This window comes from Halichondria panicea, chromosome 15 (genome assembly GCF_963675165.1).
Source record: "Halichondria panicea chromosome 15, odHalPani1.1, whole genome shotgun sequence".
Lineage (NCBI taxonomy): Eukaryota > Metazoa > Porifera > Demospongiae > Suberitida > Halichondriidae > Halichondria > Halichondria panicea.
In genome coordinates, this window is record NC_087391.1 from 3635410 (window position 1) to 3654685 (window position 19276).

General features: G+C 40.4%; 4 protein-coding genes across 11 annotated transcripts; 2 read left to right on the forward strand and 2 right to left on the reverse strand.

Moving 5' to 3' along the window:
- Positions 1-13: 13 nt before the first annotated feature.
- Positions 14-9478, forward strand: LOC135349054 (227 kDa spindle- and centromere-associated protein-like). Of its 3 annotated transcripts, XM_064547517.1 has the most exons (27): positions 14-219; positions 342-421; positions 1207-1318; positions 1451-1503; positions 1554-1636; positions 1699-1776; positions 1836-1890; positions 1995-2093; positions 3239-3294; positions 3345-3408; positions 3602-3711; positions 4532-4613; positions 4677-4749; positions 4833-4896; positions 5468-5578; positions 5647-5718; positions 6036-6171; positions 6919-7050; positions 7375-7437; positions 7495-7570; positions 7626-7705; positions 8260-8402; positions 8850-8859; positions 8919-9021; positions 9068-9111; positions 9161-9237; positions 9301-9478. In XM_064547517.1, the coding sequence occupies exons 1-27, from the start codon at positions 129-131 to the stop codon at positions 9389-9391; spliced, it is 2238 nt and encodes a 745-aa protein (XP_064403587.1). In that variant the 5' UTR covers positions 14-128; the 3' UTR covers positions 9392-9478. The 3 variants fall into 3 exon arrangements, with proteins under 3 accessions (XP_064403587.1, XP_064403589.1, XP_064403588.1); XM_064547519.1 differs by lacking the exon at positions 1207-1318; XM_064547518.1 differs by lacking the exons at positions 14-219; positions 342-421 and adding an exon at positions 770-906.
- A 46-nt stretch (positions 9479-9524) lies between these two features.
- Positions 9525-12771, forward strand: LOC135349057 (uncharacterized). 3 transcript variants are annotated; one of them, XM_064547529.1, is made up of 17 exons: positions 9525-9612; positions 9930-9999; positions 10390-10488; positions 10536-10604; positions 10657-10756; positions 10819-10941; positions 11078-11172; positions 11225-11253; positions 11310-11376; positions 11440-11465; positions 11520-11579; positions 11668-11725; positions 11778-11883; positions 11947-11985; positions 12039-12110; positions 12207-12388; positions 12510-12771. In XM_064547529.1, exons 2-17 carry the CDS (start codon positions 9931-9933, stop codon positions 12639-12641), a joined length of 1326 nt encoding a protein of 441 aa, XP_064403599.1. In that variant the 5' UTR covers positions 9525-9612; position 9930; the 3' UTR covers positions 12642-12771. The 3 variants fall into 3 exon arrangements, with proteins under 3 accessions (XP_064403599.1, XP_064403601.1, XP_064403600.1); XM_064547531.1 differs by having other exon boundaries at positions 9541-9601; XM_064547530.1 differs by having other exon boundaries at positions 9561-9633; positions 9928-9999.
- A 41-nt stretch (positions 12772-12812) lies between these two features.
- LOC135349059 (uncharacterized) lies at positions 12813-14213 on the reverse strand. The gene is made up of 4 exons (XM_064547533.1): positions 14092-14213; positions 13519-14023; positions 13031-13288; positions 12813-12972 (listed from the first exon to the last, which is right to left on the reverse strand). Exons 1-4 carry the CDS (start codon positions 14165-14167, stop codon positions 12903-12905), a joined length of 909 nt encoding a protein of 302 aa, XP_064403603.1. The 5' UTR covers positions 14168-14213; the 3' UTR covers positions 12813-12902.
- A 495-nt stretch (positions 14214-14708) lies between these two features.
- Positions 14709-18729, reverse strand: LOC135349053 (uncharacterized). Of its 4 annotated transcripts, XM_064547513.1 has the most exons (10): positions 18512-18729; positions 18069-18381; positions 17776-17969; positions 17523-17680; positions 17136-17426; positions 16852-17050; positions 16423-16761; positions 15866-16309; positions 15546-15750; positions 14709-15432 (listed from the first exon to the last, which is right to left on the reverse strand). In XM_064547513.1, exons 2-10 carry the CDS (start codon positions 18298-18300, stop codon positions 14876-14878), a joined length of 2619 nt encoding a protein of 872 aa, XP_064403583.1. In that variant the 5' UTR covers positions 18301-18381; positions 18512-18729; the 3' UTR covers positions 14709-14875. The 4 variants fall into 4 exon arrangements, with proteins under 4 accessions (XP_064403583.1, XP_064403585.1, XP_064403584.1 ...); XM_064547515.1 differs by having other exon boundaries at positions 17776-17963; positions 18069-18729; XM_064547514.1 differs by having other exon boundaries at positions 15866-16306; positions 18069-18729.
- Between the last annotated feature and the right edge of the window lie 547 nt (positions 18730-19276).

A 19276-nucleotide genomic window follows, 5' to 3' on the forward strand; every position in this document is an offset into this window, starting at 1 on the left:
ACCATGGTGAATACCAATTTTTAACCTGTTTTAGACTCAATATACTTCCGCTATCAAGAGCTAGAAAGAGGTTTGATTCACCCTTTTTACCTGGTACTCCCTGTGCTGTTTCTGCTGTTTGGAACAAAATGAGCTTAGTCTTAGGTGCTGCATCTAACTTGTCTGTTGTTGAACTGACAGCTGATGTGAACAGTACAGTGGAACAGCTCAAGGAGCTGGGTAAATTAATAATTAATTTTGTTCTTTCTAGTATGTACGTCCTCGAGTACATCCTAAGATTTATCAATGGTAGATCTAGCACAATAGAATTCAAAAATGCATGCCCAATTTTATTTTTTCAGATGCCCAACTGAGAAGCAGAGGGAAAGTGGACCCTGGTTCCATTTATATTGATGAAATCATTGCAGCATTCAGGGAACTAGTAGGTTAACAGTATTAAGTGATTAATTAAGTACACGTAGATATTCTTTCAGACAAGGTAACAGCATGCCCAAAGAGTCCTTCCAAATGCAGCTATATAGCTACCATGCACTGTGCGAGGTATCTAGCTGAAATAAGTTCCTTCTCAAAATTATAAAATAAAAAGTGCTTAAATTTGAAATTCGAGTACAAAGAACAGTTAAGTATGCAGCTTAAAATGAAAGCACCATGCCTCGGTGGAGATGCCAAAGCTACATAACATAAAACTACTAGACACACTGTACTTATCATGCATTACTGCATGCAAACTCGAAGAGTGGGTAATGATCAACCATGATGGTTATTAAAAACGATCGATGCCAAAAGTTCAAGTCTAAAACTAATGGCTGCATCAGCAGAGCCTTACAGCTCTCTTCTGATTCTTGCAGCTACCTGTAGCTAGCGTTCTAGTGCAGAGCTAACTACTAAGTAGAGTAGCAACACTCGGTAAACAAGTTTTGCTATGCACTCTTCTGAAAAGGCTGCAATGGCATTCCAAGTTAGGCATAACTCGAGAACGAAGCATTATGTTGCAAGTCCACGAAGGAAAACATGACTAGAAGCCTATAGAAACTCTTACTTGAATGTCATTGATCCTTGAGCAGATGTAGCAGTCTACACACACAGACAGACGACACACAAACACACTACCGTATACCTCGCTTGTGCATGTGCACCGAGGCATGATTAAGATTCGCTTATAATTGAGTAAGCGTAATAATTCTACGGTACTCTTACGTATTCTAGGATACTAAAAGACACAAGGCGCATGAATTACTGGAGACAGAGACCATCAAGGCCAGCATCCTTAGGCACAGACTGGCTAACTTTCCTCACAAACTCAAGGCTGAAATCAATGGTCAGCATTGCTTGTCCCCCTCTCTCTGTACATGCAATAAATTATACATGTATTAGTGTTAGTTTGTCAATCATACATTTAGTAGAAACTGGGTCACTTTAAAGCAATCTTTTAAAATCCTGTTACATGTAGATCTAATACAGTCAGCTCGAGATACTAATGAAGCTGAAATGAGGCGGTTGCAAGTGAGTGATTATTCTAACACACAGCACGTGTTCATGTCTCTTCATTATAGTCTGAGCTAAAAGACATCGATGAGGAGGCAGATCAGTCAGAAAAAACACATGAAGTGTTGAAATTACACAATGAAGTATTAGAGTGAGTCATTTGCATTGGCTATAATCATTTGTGTATCGTATGGCCATGTATTGTACATGTAGGTCACAACAAACCAGCTTGAAGTCCAAGCACTCAAGCATGGTGAAGAAACTCAATGATTGTATGGGGAAGAAATCAAAGTAAGCACTTCTTACATATCACATGTACAATTCTCGTTGTGACTAACGTAATTGACCAGGATGCAGATTAAATTGAATGAGACCCAAGACAAGCTTAATAGCACTAACACAGAGGTATAATTATACATGTACATGTACATGTAATATTATGCTCATGCATGCTCTGATTCTGTAACAAAGATAATGATGCGTTCAAGTCTACTATTTTAACTGTGTAGATACAGCGACTAGAGTCTGAAATGATGAAATTAGAACAAGACATGATCCAGGCTAAACTTCAGTTCGATCATGAGAGGAGTAAGCTCTCTCAACAAACAGTGAGTATATGATACTGTACATTCTTGAGTTAAACCATAGATACAAGAGAGAGGGATTGGAAACAAGGTCACGTGCACCAATACTCTTACAGTAAATTGAGTGGCCGATCCGCATTATATGCACTAACCCTCAAATTGGTAGATAAAGAAGGCAAATACCGAGGTAAGCCAGGCTGGTTAGAGAGCATTATTAATGCATGTATCTGTCATTACTTAATATTGTTGGGTGGCTAGGTCTGTCTAAAAATGACGGTAGTTACCATTGTGGAGGTGTTTTTGGAGTTTATCTCGCCTGTAGTACTGCTGTCTGTACACGTAGGGCTAGAAAACTGGATGAGGAGATAGTTCCTTATTTTCTCTATTGCTTCAGCTAGTTTAATGTGTTTGCTAGGTTCTTTGTGAGGGGGCTGCAACCAAGAGCTTGTACTTTTGGAAGTTCTGAAGTAGTGGTTTCAATTCTAAAAAGCTTATTTTATTTGCTTTCTAGTGAAACTAGTCTTCCAAACTGAATAAAGTGCCTATGCCTTTTTTGTCCACAGATCTGTTGCGTCATCGGGGTAAACCTTGCAGAGAAAGAATACCAACATTAGCTAAATGTATGACTACCTTAAGGTGACATATTTTCGCGTGTATTAATTTCAGCTATTTCTGTGAATGAGAGTAAAATCGCAAAAATTAGTACTCGCAAATAATTGGCCGCCCTCTTGTTTAATGTATCCAGATCGACATTTCGCAAAAAATTATACCAGCAAAATGTACAAAACTGTAAAAACGCAAACAAATCTACCTGTGAAAATACGTCACCTTAAGGTATGTGCCTTACTAGCACCACAGATTCAAGATGTTAGCATAGCTGGGCGTGGCCCAGCCACTGTTTTGTGTGTACACTATTGCTATAAGCCACGCCCACCATACTTCCGTCTAACGAGGGTAGTACATGTAAATTAAGTTTACATGACCTCGTTTCCAATCCCTCTCTCTTATGGTTAATTACAATGTATGACGTAGCTACCTATTCGAATTTTCTAGTTTTAAAGGTGTTATTGGCTAGATCAATCGAAGTATAATTACTTGAGCAGGCCGTATGATAAGTTCTCCTATTGATAAATTTGTATAGAACGTACCCTACATGTATGTTGTATCAGGCGGACGCCAATGAGAAATGTGCTGAAAAGAATGCCGAGAACCAAAGTCTTACAAAGTGAGTTCTCCTCATAGAGTGCTGCTCTGTTTCACTTGTTACCATTCCAGGGAACTTAATAACCTCAAATCAGAAGTTGTTGAGACTGCTCTTATTGTCTGTGACAAAAATAAGGTGCTTTTATAAATGCTACCATCATAATTATAGCTATGTTTCCAACTTTAGCACATACAGTAACATGCACATGCATGTACATCTAGATCAAACGAATCTTTTCTGTCTATTCCTTCTCGCACAAAAACTAGTTCAAACTCACCCAACTAGTGTGTACATGTACTTGTTTTCAGTTTATACCTCTATAATCCAGGCACTACATGATGTAGAGGCTAGTATTCGCATGCTAACCGCTCTGGAGGATGAGCTCAAAAGGAAGCTTGAAGAGGGAGAGGAGAAGACCAAGAGATTGCAGAAGAGTTGGTAAGAGTGTGCCTTAGTATGTTCAGTAGATGTAGATGTAGATGTCTAAAACCGAACTTACATGTATAGCCCGAGGTGTGTGGGCGGCCACGTGTGTTATAGTCGTGTATATAATTATGTAGTCTGTCAACACAACAGGGCAGATTTAAGACTAAGAAGCGTACTTGTATACACAGCTAAAATTCGAGAAATTTTAATAGCAGTTGTGAACGTGCGCCTTCGTAGATAGACTGTGCAGCACACTACAAAGCACACGCGGCTGTATTCATGCGAATGGCACAGCTTTGTTTCTTCTGAATCTGCTGTGATCTAGTCCCTTTGCTCTGCCACTAGGCTTCATCACTTATTTCCAATACTACTTCACATTTATTGCTAGACATGCTAAACATGTTACAACCACGTCGATAGTTTCATTACCGTATAGCGTGTAATTTTCGTGGGGCAAAATATTCGTGGTTTTCGTGGTTGGAGGTCTGACCACGAATATTTTACCTACAAATAAAGCAACCTTGCCTACCTTTACCTGCAGTGCAAGCTCCAACCATGAAAATATTACCCACGAAATGTCTCGATATTGCTGAACCACGAATTTTGTCCCCCGAAAATTACCCGCTATACGGTATCACCTCAGTGCTTTAGTTACTATGCTATCATGAGCTTGCTGTATAGCTGTATTTACATGCGTACATGTATAGTAGGTTTGCATTTTCCTACATAATTATTTGCTTGTGTAGCCAATTTGAGACACAGCATGAAGTCAACATCTATGTTCACATTAGCAAACCCTCAGTTATAATTATAATAATGTCTGTACCTGCAGCACGAGTACAGAGCAGGAGACAGTCAAGATGAGGGCAGATTTTGCCAGTAAGAAAGCAGTTATGCTGGAAAAGACTCTACTGGTATGCATAATCTGATTGATCAATGAACGTCAATGTACCCCGGGCCCCCCCCTCATTGTATAGTTTCAGAAGGAGTTCGAGTCAGAGGCTGTTACAATAACAAAACTTCAGGAAGTGAAGAAAGCCTTGAAGAGAGGTATGTATGTACATGTATTTTATGACAGGCCCTTATACTCTTATACCGTATATTAAGTGTATGATCTCAATCGTATGCTCTAGATCACAAGCTTGCTCAAGAGGGCAGTGCTATGCAGTCCAGGGCGCTCAAAGGCATACTGGAGAAGTGAGAGATATTTCTGAAAACATGTAGTGTCACTAGATAGCACTGTACTCTACCGAGATTACACCCCACCAAAATTGTTTGCTACATGTATGCAGCAGCTTAGTGGGATGGGCTTATTTTCAAAACGGTAGTTTTTGTCTCCAATTTACGTCCAGTTGTTTGCCTATAAACTCTGAGTAAATGCAATGAATGCAAAACAATGTTAGTGGGGATGATGTAGATTGGTATAAAACGTTCATTATAGAAAAGAGTACATGCCATCATCATTATCATCGGGGTCTGCATCAGGGAAGGTTGTTCCTTGTCTCTACAACTTTACAATTATATCCAACAATCTTCGAAGATATTACGCTCTTCTAACAAGCTTGACAAACTGTATGAACTGATTCACTCTCAAATACCGTAAAATGACACTACATTGTAGCCTATGCAAGAAGAATTTTTGGGGTGGGCGTAAAAGTAGCACGTGTCTATATGTGTGTACACTGTTGGTGCACTGTTACATACATGCATATACCAGTAGTGTGTTATTGTGTACTCAAGGATTGAATAATGTCTACAATGCATGTAGTGTGAATGGGTCCAAGCGCACACTCCTCTACCAAGCAGAGGAGGGGGCCAAACTGGAGGCCGAGAACAAGGATCTCCATTTCAGAATAGCACAGCTCAAAGAGTCCCATGCGTGAGTAGTAGATGTACATGATACTGTACAGCTTAATCACATGCGTCGTTACTTACTTACTTACATAGTGTGAATGTTCAACTTCTGAAAGATGAGATGACTGATGGAAAAGTTGCAATGGACAAGGAAAGAAAAACAAGGTACTTTCTACAGTGACTTGTGCTTTTTGCTGGGCGTGCATTTCTTGAATTAAATATTCTTATAATTATTTCTCCAGTATATACCTATCCATGTATTGTACATTATACATGCATCTGGAAGGGCTTAGGTTATACATTGTACATGTACTTATTTATGCATTAAAGAGTAGCCTACTACATGTGTAGGGTGACTACAGTAGACAGGTTTCACTGAAGTATTGTTCAGTTGATTTAATGTTTACATGTAGAGATGTTTGTGCTATCATTCAGTCAATCACCCATCATAAGTGTTGTCCTCCCTTACTACATGTATGTAGGGAGGTAGTGGAGGAGACATACAATGCTCTGCAGGCTCAGCTGGTCGCTGTGAAGGTAGAGCACACCACCAACATAGCCAAAATGGCCACTGACACAGCAGACGCTCACAAAAACTACTCTGACATGTGTGATAAGGTGAGCCCTATCTCACCTTCCTGTCACATCACTGTGCAAATTAATTACAGTGGAGCCATACATGTTAATTGTTAGTAAAGATAATTATTGCATGCATGTTAATTTTACTCAATAACCTGTCCATAATAATTATACCTCGAGGCGTGGCCGCATAAGGGATGCGGTAAAGCTGACTCAGTTATGTGTGTGCATGTGTGTGTCTATGTGTCTGTTCCAGTTGTAGCTGCTGGCTGTGCTCAACAGTTGCAATGCCAACAGATTCTATAGGCTTCTACCCACGTGCTCTTGGATTTTGTTTTCTTCTTGAGTTTACTCACAGTGAAGGCTGTTGCAGTCTTCTTAGAGTCGTTCATAGCATCAACAATTTTCTATTGAACTTACTTGTATGAGTTAACCTTACACCAAAGCGCTTGGCTACAAGAGTCAGCTGCAAACAGAAGCTGCAGCCATTTGTGAACTCTGGCCTCTTTGCAGATACAAATGTACTAGGAAAAGCACCTTATCATCATTCTGATAGATCACAGTAGATCACATGTATGTTTCCTTGAAGATCATCTCTGTAGCCCACCAGCTCAGGTTCTTCTTCCATAACACTCCAAAACTTTTTAAGGGAAGCTAAGGGAAGCAAAACATGCCTCGAGGCATTCAGCACCAGTGCTTGCTTGCAACATTCATTCATAGTCATTATTGTATTATACATGTTATGCTCTTGTTTCTTGTTGTTGTAAGCAAGCTTTCTTTTTTCAGGCAGCAAGTTTGGAGAAAGAGCTGGAGGTGCTTGGCATATCCATAATGACCATCAGCCGTGAGCTCAGCATTGCCAGCACACGCCTCAACTCCATGAGAACCACTCTTACTGAGAAGGTTCACGAGTTAGAGGTATCTGTTTGTGAAAAATTAATCCCGTACAAGCATGTTAGTGTAACGACAAATCTAGTACTCTTGACTCAAAGTCGATTATTCGGGTTGGTTGAAGCTATATGTACCTAGAACATACATGGGCCTAACACTCGCTCACTTTGAAATATCTGTATGCACATGTACATGTGCAGTGGGACTGTCATGTATGTATCTTGTTACGGCTGTAGTTAGTGCATGGACCCGAATCTCGCTCTTTTTGAAATGTCTGTATTTATGTATGTTAAGATGCACTCATACAGAGTGCTTTAATTTACTGTAAATTAACGTTGTCTTTCTATATAGCAAAACATTGCTGATATGACCGATGAAATCACAGATAGAGACGATACTCTCTCAGAAATAGAGGTTTGTAAACATGCTACTAGCATGCTTCTGACATTTCACTGTTGGCACTCCCTGTAGCCAGTCTGTGATTCTCTTGAGTCTGATTTCAAAGAAAAGGGTGATCATTATGAGACAAAGAAAAAGGATATTATTGGTGTGTTTCCAGCATCAATTAACCCTTAGATTATACCGGTCATACTGTCACACAGCATTGAAGAGCAAACGTTCTGAATTGGATGATGGTATAAAGAGAATTGAGAGAGATTTAGAAAAAATTCACTTACCACAGGTACGTACATGTACCATGTTATACCACGATTAATATGGGGGCCGAAAAAATGGTTGCCACGTGACAGTTGCCACTTAAAAGTTCCACTGCCACTGCTGCTACCGCTACCGCGATTTGTACTACTAAATGGCGCAGGTCCGGAGCCACGCTCACCTACAAGCTGATGGCTAAAGTGCTGGAAAACTTTCCTCTTCTGATCTTCACGATCGAAATCTTGAGAGAGCTCTAGCAGAACTGCAGCTGGAGGTTCTAAACAGCCATAGCTATAGATTAGATAGAATTTTAGGTTAGCGTAGGCATGGTGGAAGTGGCGATAACTGCCTCGCGGTATTCTAGGCAGCAACCGTTTACCGCAAATGCGGTGAAAGTATTTGTGAGGTAGCTGTTGTTAGCGGGGTGCAATGCACGCGGGTAGCGATGGCGGGTGACCCTTCCATAGCCACCATACTTAATTTGTTCAACGTTCAATACCAACCTAATCTTTTTTGCCTTCTGGGGTCCTCAGCACTAAAGCATTCTTACATTGCGTGACTGTACATGTATGTTTAATACAGGAGAAGTTACGTATGGAGTCACTACGATGTCGTACTTACACTCGACAGCGTCTGCGTGAGAGGGTGATAGAAGTGGAAGAAATGGAGATGAGAGTGGTGGAGGCCAGGAAACAACTCGCTGCCATCACAAACGAAAATGAGAGGTGAATATAATTATTGTGTGTTCTCTCGTACATGGTGCAGTAAATATATATACATGTACGTGTACCTATTGATGGGCGTGGCTTAGTTGAGGAGAGGGGTTGGCGTGAGGTTCAACAACAGGTTCACTCTTTGTCCTTGGCTGTACGTGCGTGTGTGTGTGTGTGTGTGGAGAGGGTACATGACATACGTGAACTATACAATCATCATACTAGCTAACTCACTTTGATCATCCCCAGCATGATACGTAATTCATGATACGTACCCAAGTCCAATACAGTTGAATGTGCATCAGCCTTTGCAACAGAGTATAAAACAGTTACAGTACAATTAACAATTCAAAGTGCATTCGTTAATTGGGTCAATTGCTCAGTCCCTTTTCACTTGTACAACTCTCTTGCTAATTCATATGTGCTCACTCATTGCTCAACATTTCCACGCATCCACAGGATTGAAAAGGTAAGTGTACTCGTATTTTACACAGTAAATGCTATGTGAACTGCTGAAACTTCTTACAGGCAAGCGATGATTTGAGCAACGATATTGAACAGCTGAAAACACTTTTTGCAGCTAGAACTGAAGTTGAAAAGCAGCTAGATGACGCTTTGAGAATGCACAGAAGTGAGTGTATAAAATGTGCAGCCCGTATGTACATAAATGTATGCAGGTAAGTTATCCAAGCAATGGAAGGACAATGAGGAATTAGAAAAGGTGGGTGGTATTGCCTACTTTTATGTTTGTGCCAATGCTCCAATTATAGACAGCATCTAAAAGAGATGAAGTACTGCTAAGTGACCTCACTAGGGTAAAGAAAGAATCGGAAAAAAGGCTGGAAAAGTATGTATTGAACCATTGTATTGAAACCGTTGTACACTATAATTAATCATTATTTCCTCAAAGGATCACTTCGATTCATGAAGGATTTGATCGAGAGCTACAGGAGTTTACAGACTATCTTACAACTGCAGCAATAGTTGACTCCATGCAATGAATGTTGTTATTATTATTACATGTCACATGTACTATATGTATACTCTTATCTACTCTTGATGTTGTATATGAAAATTTGGCCAGCTTGGTGTGACTCCTGCATGAATCAAATTGGTACACCCACTCATTTAATTAATATTGCTTTTTGGGGTGGTCCGTTCAATATAATTATATGCTGAGAAACTAGACTAGAGTCAGAGTCTGGACTAGAGTACGTCTGGAGTGAGTGTTAGGCAAATAAAAATGAAATTGTCCCTAAACATGACCAATGTGCATGGATTGTATCTCAAATTCCCAGCGAGACATGGCACAATAATAATAAATTATTATTGTATCGTAGATCTATGTTTTAATATGGTAGCAATTAAGCGCAAGCAGTTGGGCTATTTTGGTATAATTATCCTAAGGCTGTGCATGGTGGACTGATCAAAGCATAATTATTGTTATAGCGCCAATTATACACTGTATATAGATCTACATGTACGTACGTATGTATGACTGCATATGTCTAAATGTTAACTAATTTGTTGTCGTTGCAGTATGGATTGTGCCAAACCCGCTGGTATATTCCAGTTCTCTGTTGTGGATGAGCTAATTCACCAGTCTGAGGTATGGCAGTGTTTGCTATTGGCGTAGAGAAATTTGGGTATAAATACAGACAATTAAGTGATCAGTTTCTCAACTTGCTGTATAGCCTAGCTATAATTATAACAAGAAGTCCTCAAAAAGATTTACAGCACCAAGTAAATCTTTTATGACGCTGGACTCTAATGATCGAGGGAGGACTGGGTTCATTATTCATTATTTAGTAATAAAGATAAGTGCATTGTCAATAAAAACGTTGACCTCGCTGACATCAGCAATAATTTTATGCTGCAAGCAAAGAGGGAGCTATGTTGATCTGAAACAAGTTTGCAACTAACATTTTATCTTTTTGCTGGAAAATCATAAAGAAAACAGATGGTACAAGTGGTGATTATATATAATGATACCACGTAGGAAGAGTTCAAGCCAGTCCCGTTTCCATTTGAACTACCAAAATTTGAGGGAACTGTGAATTTTGGAGCTGAAATGAAAGCTAAGCACTTCTATCTAAACGTAAGTATTGAATAATACTACAACAATAATAGAGTTGAATTAAAAAGGAATCTTGGACTTTTCTGAATCATGGAGCGTTTGGATCTGCAATAAAAGAAGGACTAAAATCCAGCGAGGTATAAGGCTGTAGTTTGCTCATTAATGCAATCACTCAGCCCTGTTTTATAGATGTGGCGAGAGTATTGTGAGCAACAACCTCTCAAGTTTATGGATCGAGAAGTGTTTCAACATCTCATTCATGGACTGAGGAAACTAGCACGTTTTGTAGGTGCGTACTTTCATATTTACACAGTTAATTGACATAATTAAGAAACTAATGTTACTTTGCAGACGCAGATCCCGCGGATATTGTGTTTGTACAGAATGCAACTACTGGGATTAATGCAGTGGTGAGATCTCTGGTTAAGAAGTTCCAGCCTGGTGACTCTATTCTCATGATTGACGTTGCCTATGGTGAGCGTATGCACATGCTGTATTGCAAATGGAGGTGTTAGTATTCACACTCTTGACTTTAGTGTCGAGGCAGGCTTATGCCTAATGACAAGTGAATAGGAATCTCGTCACTGTAATGGTTATATGCTCTTTGCAGGTACTGTGAAGCTTGTGATTGAGGATGCTACTAGAGGCACAGGTATCACAATCAACGAAATCAAGCTCCCTATTCCAGTGACATCACCGCAGGAGGTAAGCTTGATGAATAGTTCCTAGCTATCAAATTATTTATTACTTCTTTCAGATTGTGAAGCTCATTGAAAAGTCACTACAGTGAGTCACATAATTATACATGTAAAGATGGTCATTTCACTGATACTTCTTTACAGGCCTAGCACTAAACTGGCTGTGTTGGATCACATTCCAAGTAACCTTGCCTTCATTATGCCTATAAAGGTACTGTACATCAATACAGTCTGATTGTGCCCATGCTATAATTATGTGATTATCTTTTGGCAGAAATTAGTTGATGTCTGCCATGAAAGGTACGTATCCATGCAGTATTGTGTGAAGGCCCTATGACTCCTTTCACAATACAGAGGTGTGCAGGTGCTTGTTGATGGTGCTCACTGTCTGGGATCAATGAAGATTAGCATGAGGTTTGCGCTCTGTTTCTAATTCTGTCCTCAAATAGTCATAGTAAACTGATCGATGCATTTAGCCACCGTTTCATGCTTTTCTATCCAGAGAATTGGGTGCAGACTACTATGCTGCCAATGGTCACAAGTGGCTCTGCTCTCCAAAGGTGAAGTGCATAATCCCCTGAGTTCAAAAGTATCAAACACCTCTTCTTGCAGGGAACGGCTTTCTTGTATGTAGCTAGAAGCCATCAGCACATGATCCACCCTCCAGTAATCTCATGGGGTTTTGGACACGGCTTCACATCTGAGTTCTCTTGGATTGGTTAGTGTTAATACTAATGAAGAGTAATGGTATTGAATTGACTGTTTTATAATGAATACACAGCCTCAATGGACTACACCCCATACCTCTCCTTTCTCACTGGTGAGACAAAAATCTAGAACCTGATTGTAATCATTATTCTGTGTACATGGCAGTGCTCGATTTTTGGGATCATTACGGACAGGACAAAATGATTAAGTACATGTATGACACATCAAAAGAAGCAGGTGAACATGGATTTATAGTATGTCTTTGCAATGCCTATTAGTTTTATTATTTTGTATATGTATTTAGGATACTCATTCATTACTATTGCTGTGTAGGCCAACTACTGTGTGAGGCATGGCAGACAAGCTTGGTGGCAGATATCAGCATGTGTGGTCCAATGGCAGTGGTGAAGCTACCGGAGGGTGTGGTCCCACACTCGGCTAATCTGAGCCCCCCGTACAGTGACCCAGCTGCACATGCTGTCATGAACATTCTCCACTTCCAGTACAAAATTGAGGTGAAGTACTATTAATACTGAGCATGAATTGTTGTCCTAATTTAAAAGTAGTAAGTGTAGCATGCGATGTAATTATAGAGAGCATACCTTAGTGGTAGTTATGTACTGCAACATTTTCCAGGTACCTGTGCGAGTGATAAATGGAGAGTTGTATGTACGGATTTCTGCTCATGTGTACAATGAACTCGGTGAGTTCAAGGTTCTTGCTGATGCAATCCTGGCTATCGTGAAGAATAACAGGACAACACAGTGAACTTATAATTAATGGCTTGAACATCTTGAACAACATGCAGGTAGCGACATACGTACACATGTACGTCATAATGTGTTTATAATTATGTTTATATGCTGACAAACACTTTGATGAAGGCATCTTGAATCTGTGCATGCAGTTATTAATCTGTGCATGCAATACTGTTTCAAATTTGTGGCAATTGGTTATTATAATTATAAGCCATAAAATAATCCTTAACTAGTATTAAAAAAGATAATAAATAATAATTATTAATGAAGTTCATAATTTTGGTCTAATGAGAGATTCCTGTTTACATGTAGCGACCATACTTCCATCTTCAGCGTACACCCTGAAAGAGGGAGTATACACTATAATTGCAGCACTAAAACAGTCAATACCTAGCTTACCGGCAGGTGGTCAATGATCTTCCATCCATAGCTCGCTCCACTTCAGCAACATAGAGGTACCAGTGCTGGGCTGCCACAGGACAGTGGAACCATACACTGTGGTCCAGTGATGTGACGAGGTCTATCGGTAGACCAGGGTACATGTTCAACACCAGTCTGGCCAAGAGCATGTCAGATGCATACACAATTGCTATTCTGTGGTAGTTCTGTGGGTCACTCGAGTTGAAAGTGCCTTTCCCTCGTATCCATGCTGCTACCCTATTAGAGAAGGAACAATAAGCACATTGAGCAGCTCCATCATAACATTCACTGCTTCAGAATTTTATAGAGTCTGTAATTATAGACTAATGCATGAAGTCTCAAAAAGCACAGTCTGTGAACTTAATTATAACCATGCAGGAGTTAATTACAATTATAGGTGTAGATGCAGTTCTTCATCATAATAAGGCTATGCTAATAGAATCACAAGTAATAATACTTTAACGCACCGTGGAGGATGTTTATTCCCAGCAATAGCTTCCTTGGCGATATCTTCTCGAGCGCAAATTATGATGTCCATCAAAACATGAGTATATCGAATTGGGTACATCAGTGACAGGTCAAAATGTGTGTACTGTGTTCCATGTGTAGGTTCTCCAGGTTTGGGTACTGATGGCATTTCATGCCCCTGATACTCAATGACGCTTGATATGGGCTTGTAAAAAGAGGCCATACAGTGAAAGTTGATTTTATCCCCTTGCATTGCTTTAACAGAGAGAGAGCAGAAATTTTTTCCATCCTTGGCATGGCCTACTTTGTAATTCACTGGCGGATCTGTTTGAGTTGGGCCTACAAAGTAACAGTGAACCGAGTGCAAGAGGAAGTCTTCGTGGAGAGTACTGACTGACTTGGTTGCAGCCATTAATGCCTGGCTCATCACTAATCCACCATACACTGATCGGTATCGATCAGGCTTTGAGAGCGATATACTTTGGTACAGCTTGTCCCCGATCACTGCAGAGTGTGATCATAGATACTATGGTGTGATAATGCAGAGTGTATACATAAAACTATCACCTCACCCTTAACATCTACTGATTTCTTTAGCTGTCTATCCTCTAGTGTGATATCAACTACTTCCTCTTTGGCTGTGGCCATACTTGTTATAAGCAGGAACTGTGAGTGTTCAGCTAGCTCGGTACAGATCTAGTTGGGCGGAGTCCAACCAACGCTGCGCTCTGGGTTGGGTATCAGTACATGTAGCAGTTTTGTTCCACCGGTGTCATAGGAATGAATGACTCCCCTAAATAATGACTCCCGGTCACTCCTACCTAGGCACCAGTGACTCCCGGTCACTCACGCCTAGGAATAAATGACTCCCCCGGTCACTGACTCCTAGTCACGAATGACTCCCCCCTGGAAAAAATGACTCCCCCGAAATTTATATATGAACACTGATCCATAGAGCTAAAGAGACTTCAGGGGCTATACTAAGTACATGCATCCTCAAAACCTGTCACAGTGTGACTATACAATCAAGCTCAAGACTGTTATCAGGACTGCATGCATGCTATCTGTGAGAGACCTGTTTAATACATAGTATGACTATAATTACAGCTGTTCCTTATATACTGTAAACTGGTTCAGTTTAGCTATTAGTACCTATAGTACTTATACTACATTGTACACTCTGTTCACATTTTCACACGTCTCACGGTCACTGTAAAGCAAAACTTATAATACAACAACATCCATCAAAATAACAAATAGATCTACAGTGCATGAAAAACAAACAAAACAACAGTGCAAATTAACAGTGTATAAACAAAAACAGCTAGTGGAAGATAACGAAATGCTAAAAAAATTCTATCTAGATCTACAAGTAGGACAAAACCAATCTCCAAGTGGAGATACTTTAATACGAACACATTTATAATGATACCACACAGTACATGTGTCGCACTGGACCATTTCATCATAACAGTCAGGGCGGAGACAAGGGCAGTATATCGTAATTACTATGCTGGAAAATCTTTCTGGTCTCTTGCGGCTACTAACATCTTTTGACTTTGGAAATCTTCTGAGTTTCTCATTTTCAAAGCAACGCACAAGATGTGGCCTCATTTTGTCTTCATTTAGGGTGATGGTATCCAGATTGTCTCCTTGCAATGCGTGGTATGCAGCGGCAATTGCAAACAAACCACAGTTGTTACTGCCACTGCTCTGCTGTTGAATGGAGGCCACAGATAGTAACAGCCCATTGTGCGCTATTAAAGGCTTATACATCTGTGCGATTTGCAGCTCAGCACTTGGCTCCAGGTCTTTCCCATATTGGAAGCAGCTATCAAAGAGGAAAAGTTCCCCCTTGATGAGTGCTGTCGCAATCCAGTGATGCCTCTCTGTTACAAAGAATATCTGCACGGCTGTATAGGATATATATGATATAATTATTATACGGTACGGCCAAGGATGAGGATGAGGTATAATTATACCAATACTATAATAATACTACTATTAATTTAAGTAGAAATTATACCTGTGGCTTCACTACTAGTGACTGCAGGAAAGGAGATCTTCTGAACCAGAAGAGTAGAATAACAGCCTTCAATATTTGGAAATTGCATTCGCATCAGTTTGTGCGCAGCATACATATGACGGTCAGAAAGCATCCCGCTCTCAGCAAGAACTACATCCTTGTCTCCCGTCCTCAGGTCCAAATCCTTCACCCAGTAACTTGAATTCTGTCGAATGTGCACACAATAATTATAATGAACGGTTTATAGTGTGCATGCACATAATTATTAATAATAATTGTAATTAACGATAGCTCCTGTTAACAAGTATATAACTATATACCTTTCTTGTTACAGATTGAGTAGTCCTTTGCTTCTTCAAAGGTGGCTCCATAGAGGATGCAGTCTTAACCTGAGAGAAGGGGGCGTCTCGCTTGCGAGAGGAGTGAGCATCTGGCTTGTGAGAGGAGGGGACGTCTGGCTTGTGAGAGGAGGGAGCGGCTGGCTTGTGAGAGGAGGGGACGTCTGGCTTGTGAGAGGAGGGAGCGGCTGGCTTGTGAGAGGAGGGGACGTCTGGCTTGTGAGAGGAGGGGACGTCTGGCTTGTGAGAGGAGGGAGCGGCTGGCTTGTGAGAGGAGGGGACGTCTGGCTTGTGAGAGGAGGGAGCGGCTGGCTTGTGAGAGGAGGGGACGTCTGGCTTGTGAGAGGAGGGAGCGGCTGGCTTGTGAGAGGAGGGGGCGTCTGGCTTGTGAGAAGAGGGAAAATCACAATTTTTTTCCCACAGCTTCTAAAAATGGAGTGTATAATTATAAAGAAACATGAAACATTAAATTAATATCGTAAAGAGAAATGTAATGTAATTATAATTAGCTTCAAAATCTAGAGACACATGCATTATACCTTGCTTGGGTCTTTCATAGGAGTACTCGTCAAAGAAGGGTTAAACTGATCGAGAGATTCATCGTGATGGTTGTCTGATAATTCGGAAGGATCCGAGAGAGAACTATGTTGATCAAAGATAGGTTTTTCGGAGTCTGAGCCATGGTAATGCTTTAACCGCTGTTGGTTAACAGCCTTTTTTAAGGTCTTTCCAGTCTTAGGGTTGGCAATCTTAAAGACTCCCTTGTCCAAGCACTCCACCACCGTGTATGGGCCTAACCACCGAGGCTTCAGCTTGTCTCCCTTCTTACATTCCCTGGCTGAATTCCTCAGCCAGACCAAAGTCCCAGTCTTAAACACCTATATAATTAGAAAAATGACATGGCTATGACATTAAACGAGTAATGAAAATAGCCATGCTACGCTCATACAATGATATAGCCTGCTCACCCTCTTGTCTGCATGCTTCCGATCATAGTACATCTTGTCCTTTTCTTGGGCATTGTCAATGTTCTTCTTGGCTTTGCTGTGGATATCATCCTTTAACTTTGTAACAGCTCGAGCATGGGTCATAATGGCACTAATGTCCCAGCTCTGCTCAAGTTCACCCTCGCTGCCTAACTCCAGTTGAATAGGGAGTACAGGTTTCCTGCATGTGGAATGTTATAACAATAATGCATGCATGCCAGATTATCATGTAATTATTATAATAATTATAATTATGAACAACTCACCGACAGAACATCAACTCGAAAGGTGAATACTTCGTTGCCTTTTGCTTACTCGTCCTATAAGCAAAGAGAATAGCGGGCAAGTGGTAGTCCCAGTCGGTCTGTGAGTCATTCACATATTTGAGTAGTGCTGTTTGAAGTGTTTGATTGAAACGTTCAGTTAGCCCGTTGGTTTGTGGGTGGTAAGCTGAAGTGACCCTGTGCTCTGTTCCAGTGAATCGAAAAAGCTCTGTGTTGACCTGATTAACAAACTCACGGCCTTGGTCCGATATCAGCACCTCACAAAACCCAAACCTGCGTGCATGTATAACCATAATCATTAAATACGTGTTATTATAATTATGTGTAGAGATGCATGTGATTACAATTTCACACACATGCATAGCTTACCGACAAAACAAGTTGTACAGGAACATTGCCACTCCAAATGCAGTTTTGTCAGGGAGTGGGGCTGCTTCAGCCCATTTGCTAAAATAATCGACCAATGTTACCACATATTTGCTGCCATTGGGTGTAATCGGCAAAGGTCCTATCAAGTCTATGCCAACCTATAAAGTGAATTACATAATTATAATTAATATATGATTGTGCTCAAAACAAATAATTATTATGCAATGCCATAAAAATTATAGTGTACATATACCTGATGCCAGACTTTGGGTTGTACAGATATCGGATGGAGTTTGGCATTTGTCTTTACAAATGCTGGGTTCATTCTCTGGCACTGGCTGCAGTTCTTTACATACTCTCGAATCTCCTCCACCATCGACTTCCAGTAGAATCTAGAACATATCTTGTCTATAGTTCTATCTCTTCCAAAGTGGCCACCAGCTGTTCCTGCATGCATGCGTATAATAGATTACAAGCATACATAATTACATACATGCTCTATTACCTACTATTATCATTTTACCAAAGCCATAATAATTATTATACCTGCATGGCAATCTTCGAGGATTCTTGATTTCTCCTCATTGCTGCGCACACATATCCTCCAGTCAGCTGCATCAGCAGCTTTGGTGTGCTTCTTGTAATATAGGCTACCATTTTCAAACTTAAAGTTCTGCCTGCATTTTCTTCTAAAGTTTGCCTTCTCTGTTTTGCTGTTAATAGTAGGAGGGTATTCTCCTTTTCGTAAATAGTTTTCAATCTCTTGTAAATTCTCCATTTCTTGCTGCCTTCTTCAAATGACATGACTGTGAACGATCACTGGTTTTATACCATAGATCTAGCTGTCACTTGCTGTCAACTACAGGATAGAACAATTAACCTTGCAACTCTGCTCTTCACACATTTATAGGTCTACATTCCAGCTGTCACTTGCTGTCTACTACAGGATGAACACTTGCTTCATTGCTACCTTGCATGCTACTACTAACCTTGCTCTTCATCCTGCATGGCTCTTCATTCTCTACTATATGTCTATGAGGAGTGCATGAATGTACTCTTGCTACTATATACTTACATTGATGGCAACATTGGCGGAACAAACATGCGCATAGGGGAGTCATTTATTCCTGGGGGAGTCACCCACACCTTAGGCAGGAATGACCGGGGAGTCACTCCCACCGGGGAGTCATTCATTCCTCTGACACCGGTACTTGAGACAGAGTATGAATATTGTTTAATCTTTAAGTGGCTGACAACCGCATGGCTCAGGGGTGCGATATAAAGAAATCAATTAACTATTTGGATGGCTATTCTAGCTGACTGGATCTAGCTATAGTTGTTTTGGAATTCAAGAAAGACCTCAGACTCTTAGAGAAAGTAGAAGAATACTGTAGCCTGTAATATAAGATTTAGTACAGGCAGAAATAAACTTTTTCATAATAGTTAGACATCTAGCACAAGGAGAGGTACAGCCAGCTATAAGACTACCCCAAGGCTTCTGAGAAGCTTTTCGAAGACCAAAGAAGGCATACATAACACAGGTTTTGTCCAAACTAATGATCTAATCTTATTGGTAGCACAACAAAACTTAAAACAAAGACAAGTCCTTTTAATTAATTAATACATACTGTTCAAGCTTCATTCATAGATGCTAAGATAGACTATGCTTCTTTTCTAGTAGCCTAGATATCCAGCAGGAGCTGTTTCTGCATTCTCCAGAGAAATACAGTGTCCCAGCTCGCCTTGTCAGCTAA

Coding starts and splice junctions, on each gene's coding strand:
- LOC135349053 (XM_064547513.1), bottom strand. CDS start 18,300: ATGGAGAATTTACAAGAGATTGAAAACTATTTACGAAAAGGAGAATAC. Junction 17,681..17,775: donor AACCCAAAGTCTGGCATCAG/GTATATGTACAC, acceptor TTCACTTTATAG/GTTGGCATAGACTTGATAGG. Junction 17,427..17,522: donor CTGTACAACTTGTTTTGTCG/GTAAGCTATGCA, acceptor ACATGCACGCAG/GTTTGGGTTTTGTGAGGTGC.
- LOC135349059 (XM_064547533.1), bottom strand. CDS start 14,167: ATGGCCACAGCCAAAGAGGAAGTAGTTGATATCACACTAGAGGATAGA. Junction 14,024..14,091: donor GAAATCAGTAGATGTTAAGG/GTGAGGTGATAG, acceptor CACACTCTGCAG/TGATCGGGGACAAGCTGTAC. Junction 12,973..13,030: donor AGATCATTGACCACCTGCCG/GTAAGCTAGGTA, acceptor TCCCTCTTTCAG/GGTGTACGCTGAAGATGGAA.
- LOC135349054 (XM_064547517.1), top strand. CDS start 129: ATGAGCTTAGTCTTAGGTGCTGCATCTAACTTGTCTGTTGTTGAACTG. Junction 220..341: donor GGAACAGCTCAAGGAGCTGG/GTAAATTAATAA, acceptor TTATTTTTTCAG/ATGCCCAACTGAGAAGCAGA. Junction 1,637..1,698: donor TTACACAATGAAGTATTAGA/GTGAGTCATTTG, acceptor TTGTACATGTAG/GTCACAACAAACCAGCTTGA.
- LOC135349057 (XM_064547529.1), top strand. CDS start 9,931: ATGGATTGTGCCAAACCCGCTGGTATATTCCAGTTCTCTGTTGTGGAT. Junction 12,111..12,206: donor TGACACATCAAAAGAAGCAG/GTGAACATGGAT, acceptor ATTGCTGTGTAG/GCCAACTACTGTGTGAGGCA. Junction 12,389..12,509: donor ACTTCCAGTACAAAATTGAG/GTGAAGTACTAT, acceptor AACATTTTCCAG/GTACCTGTGCGAGTGATAAA.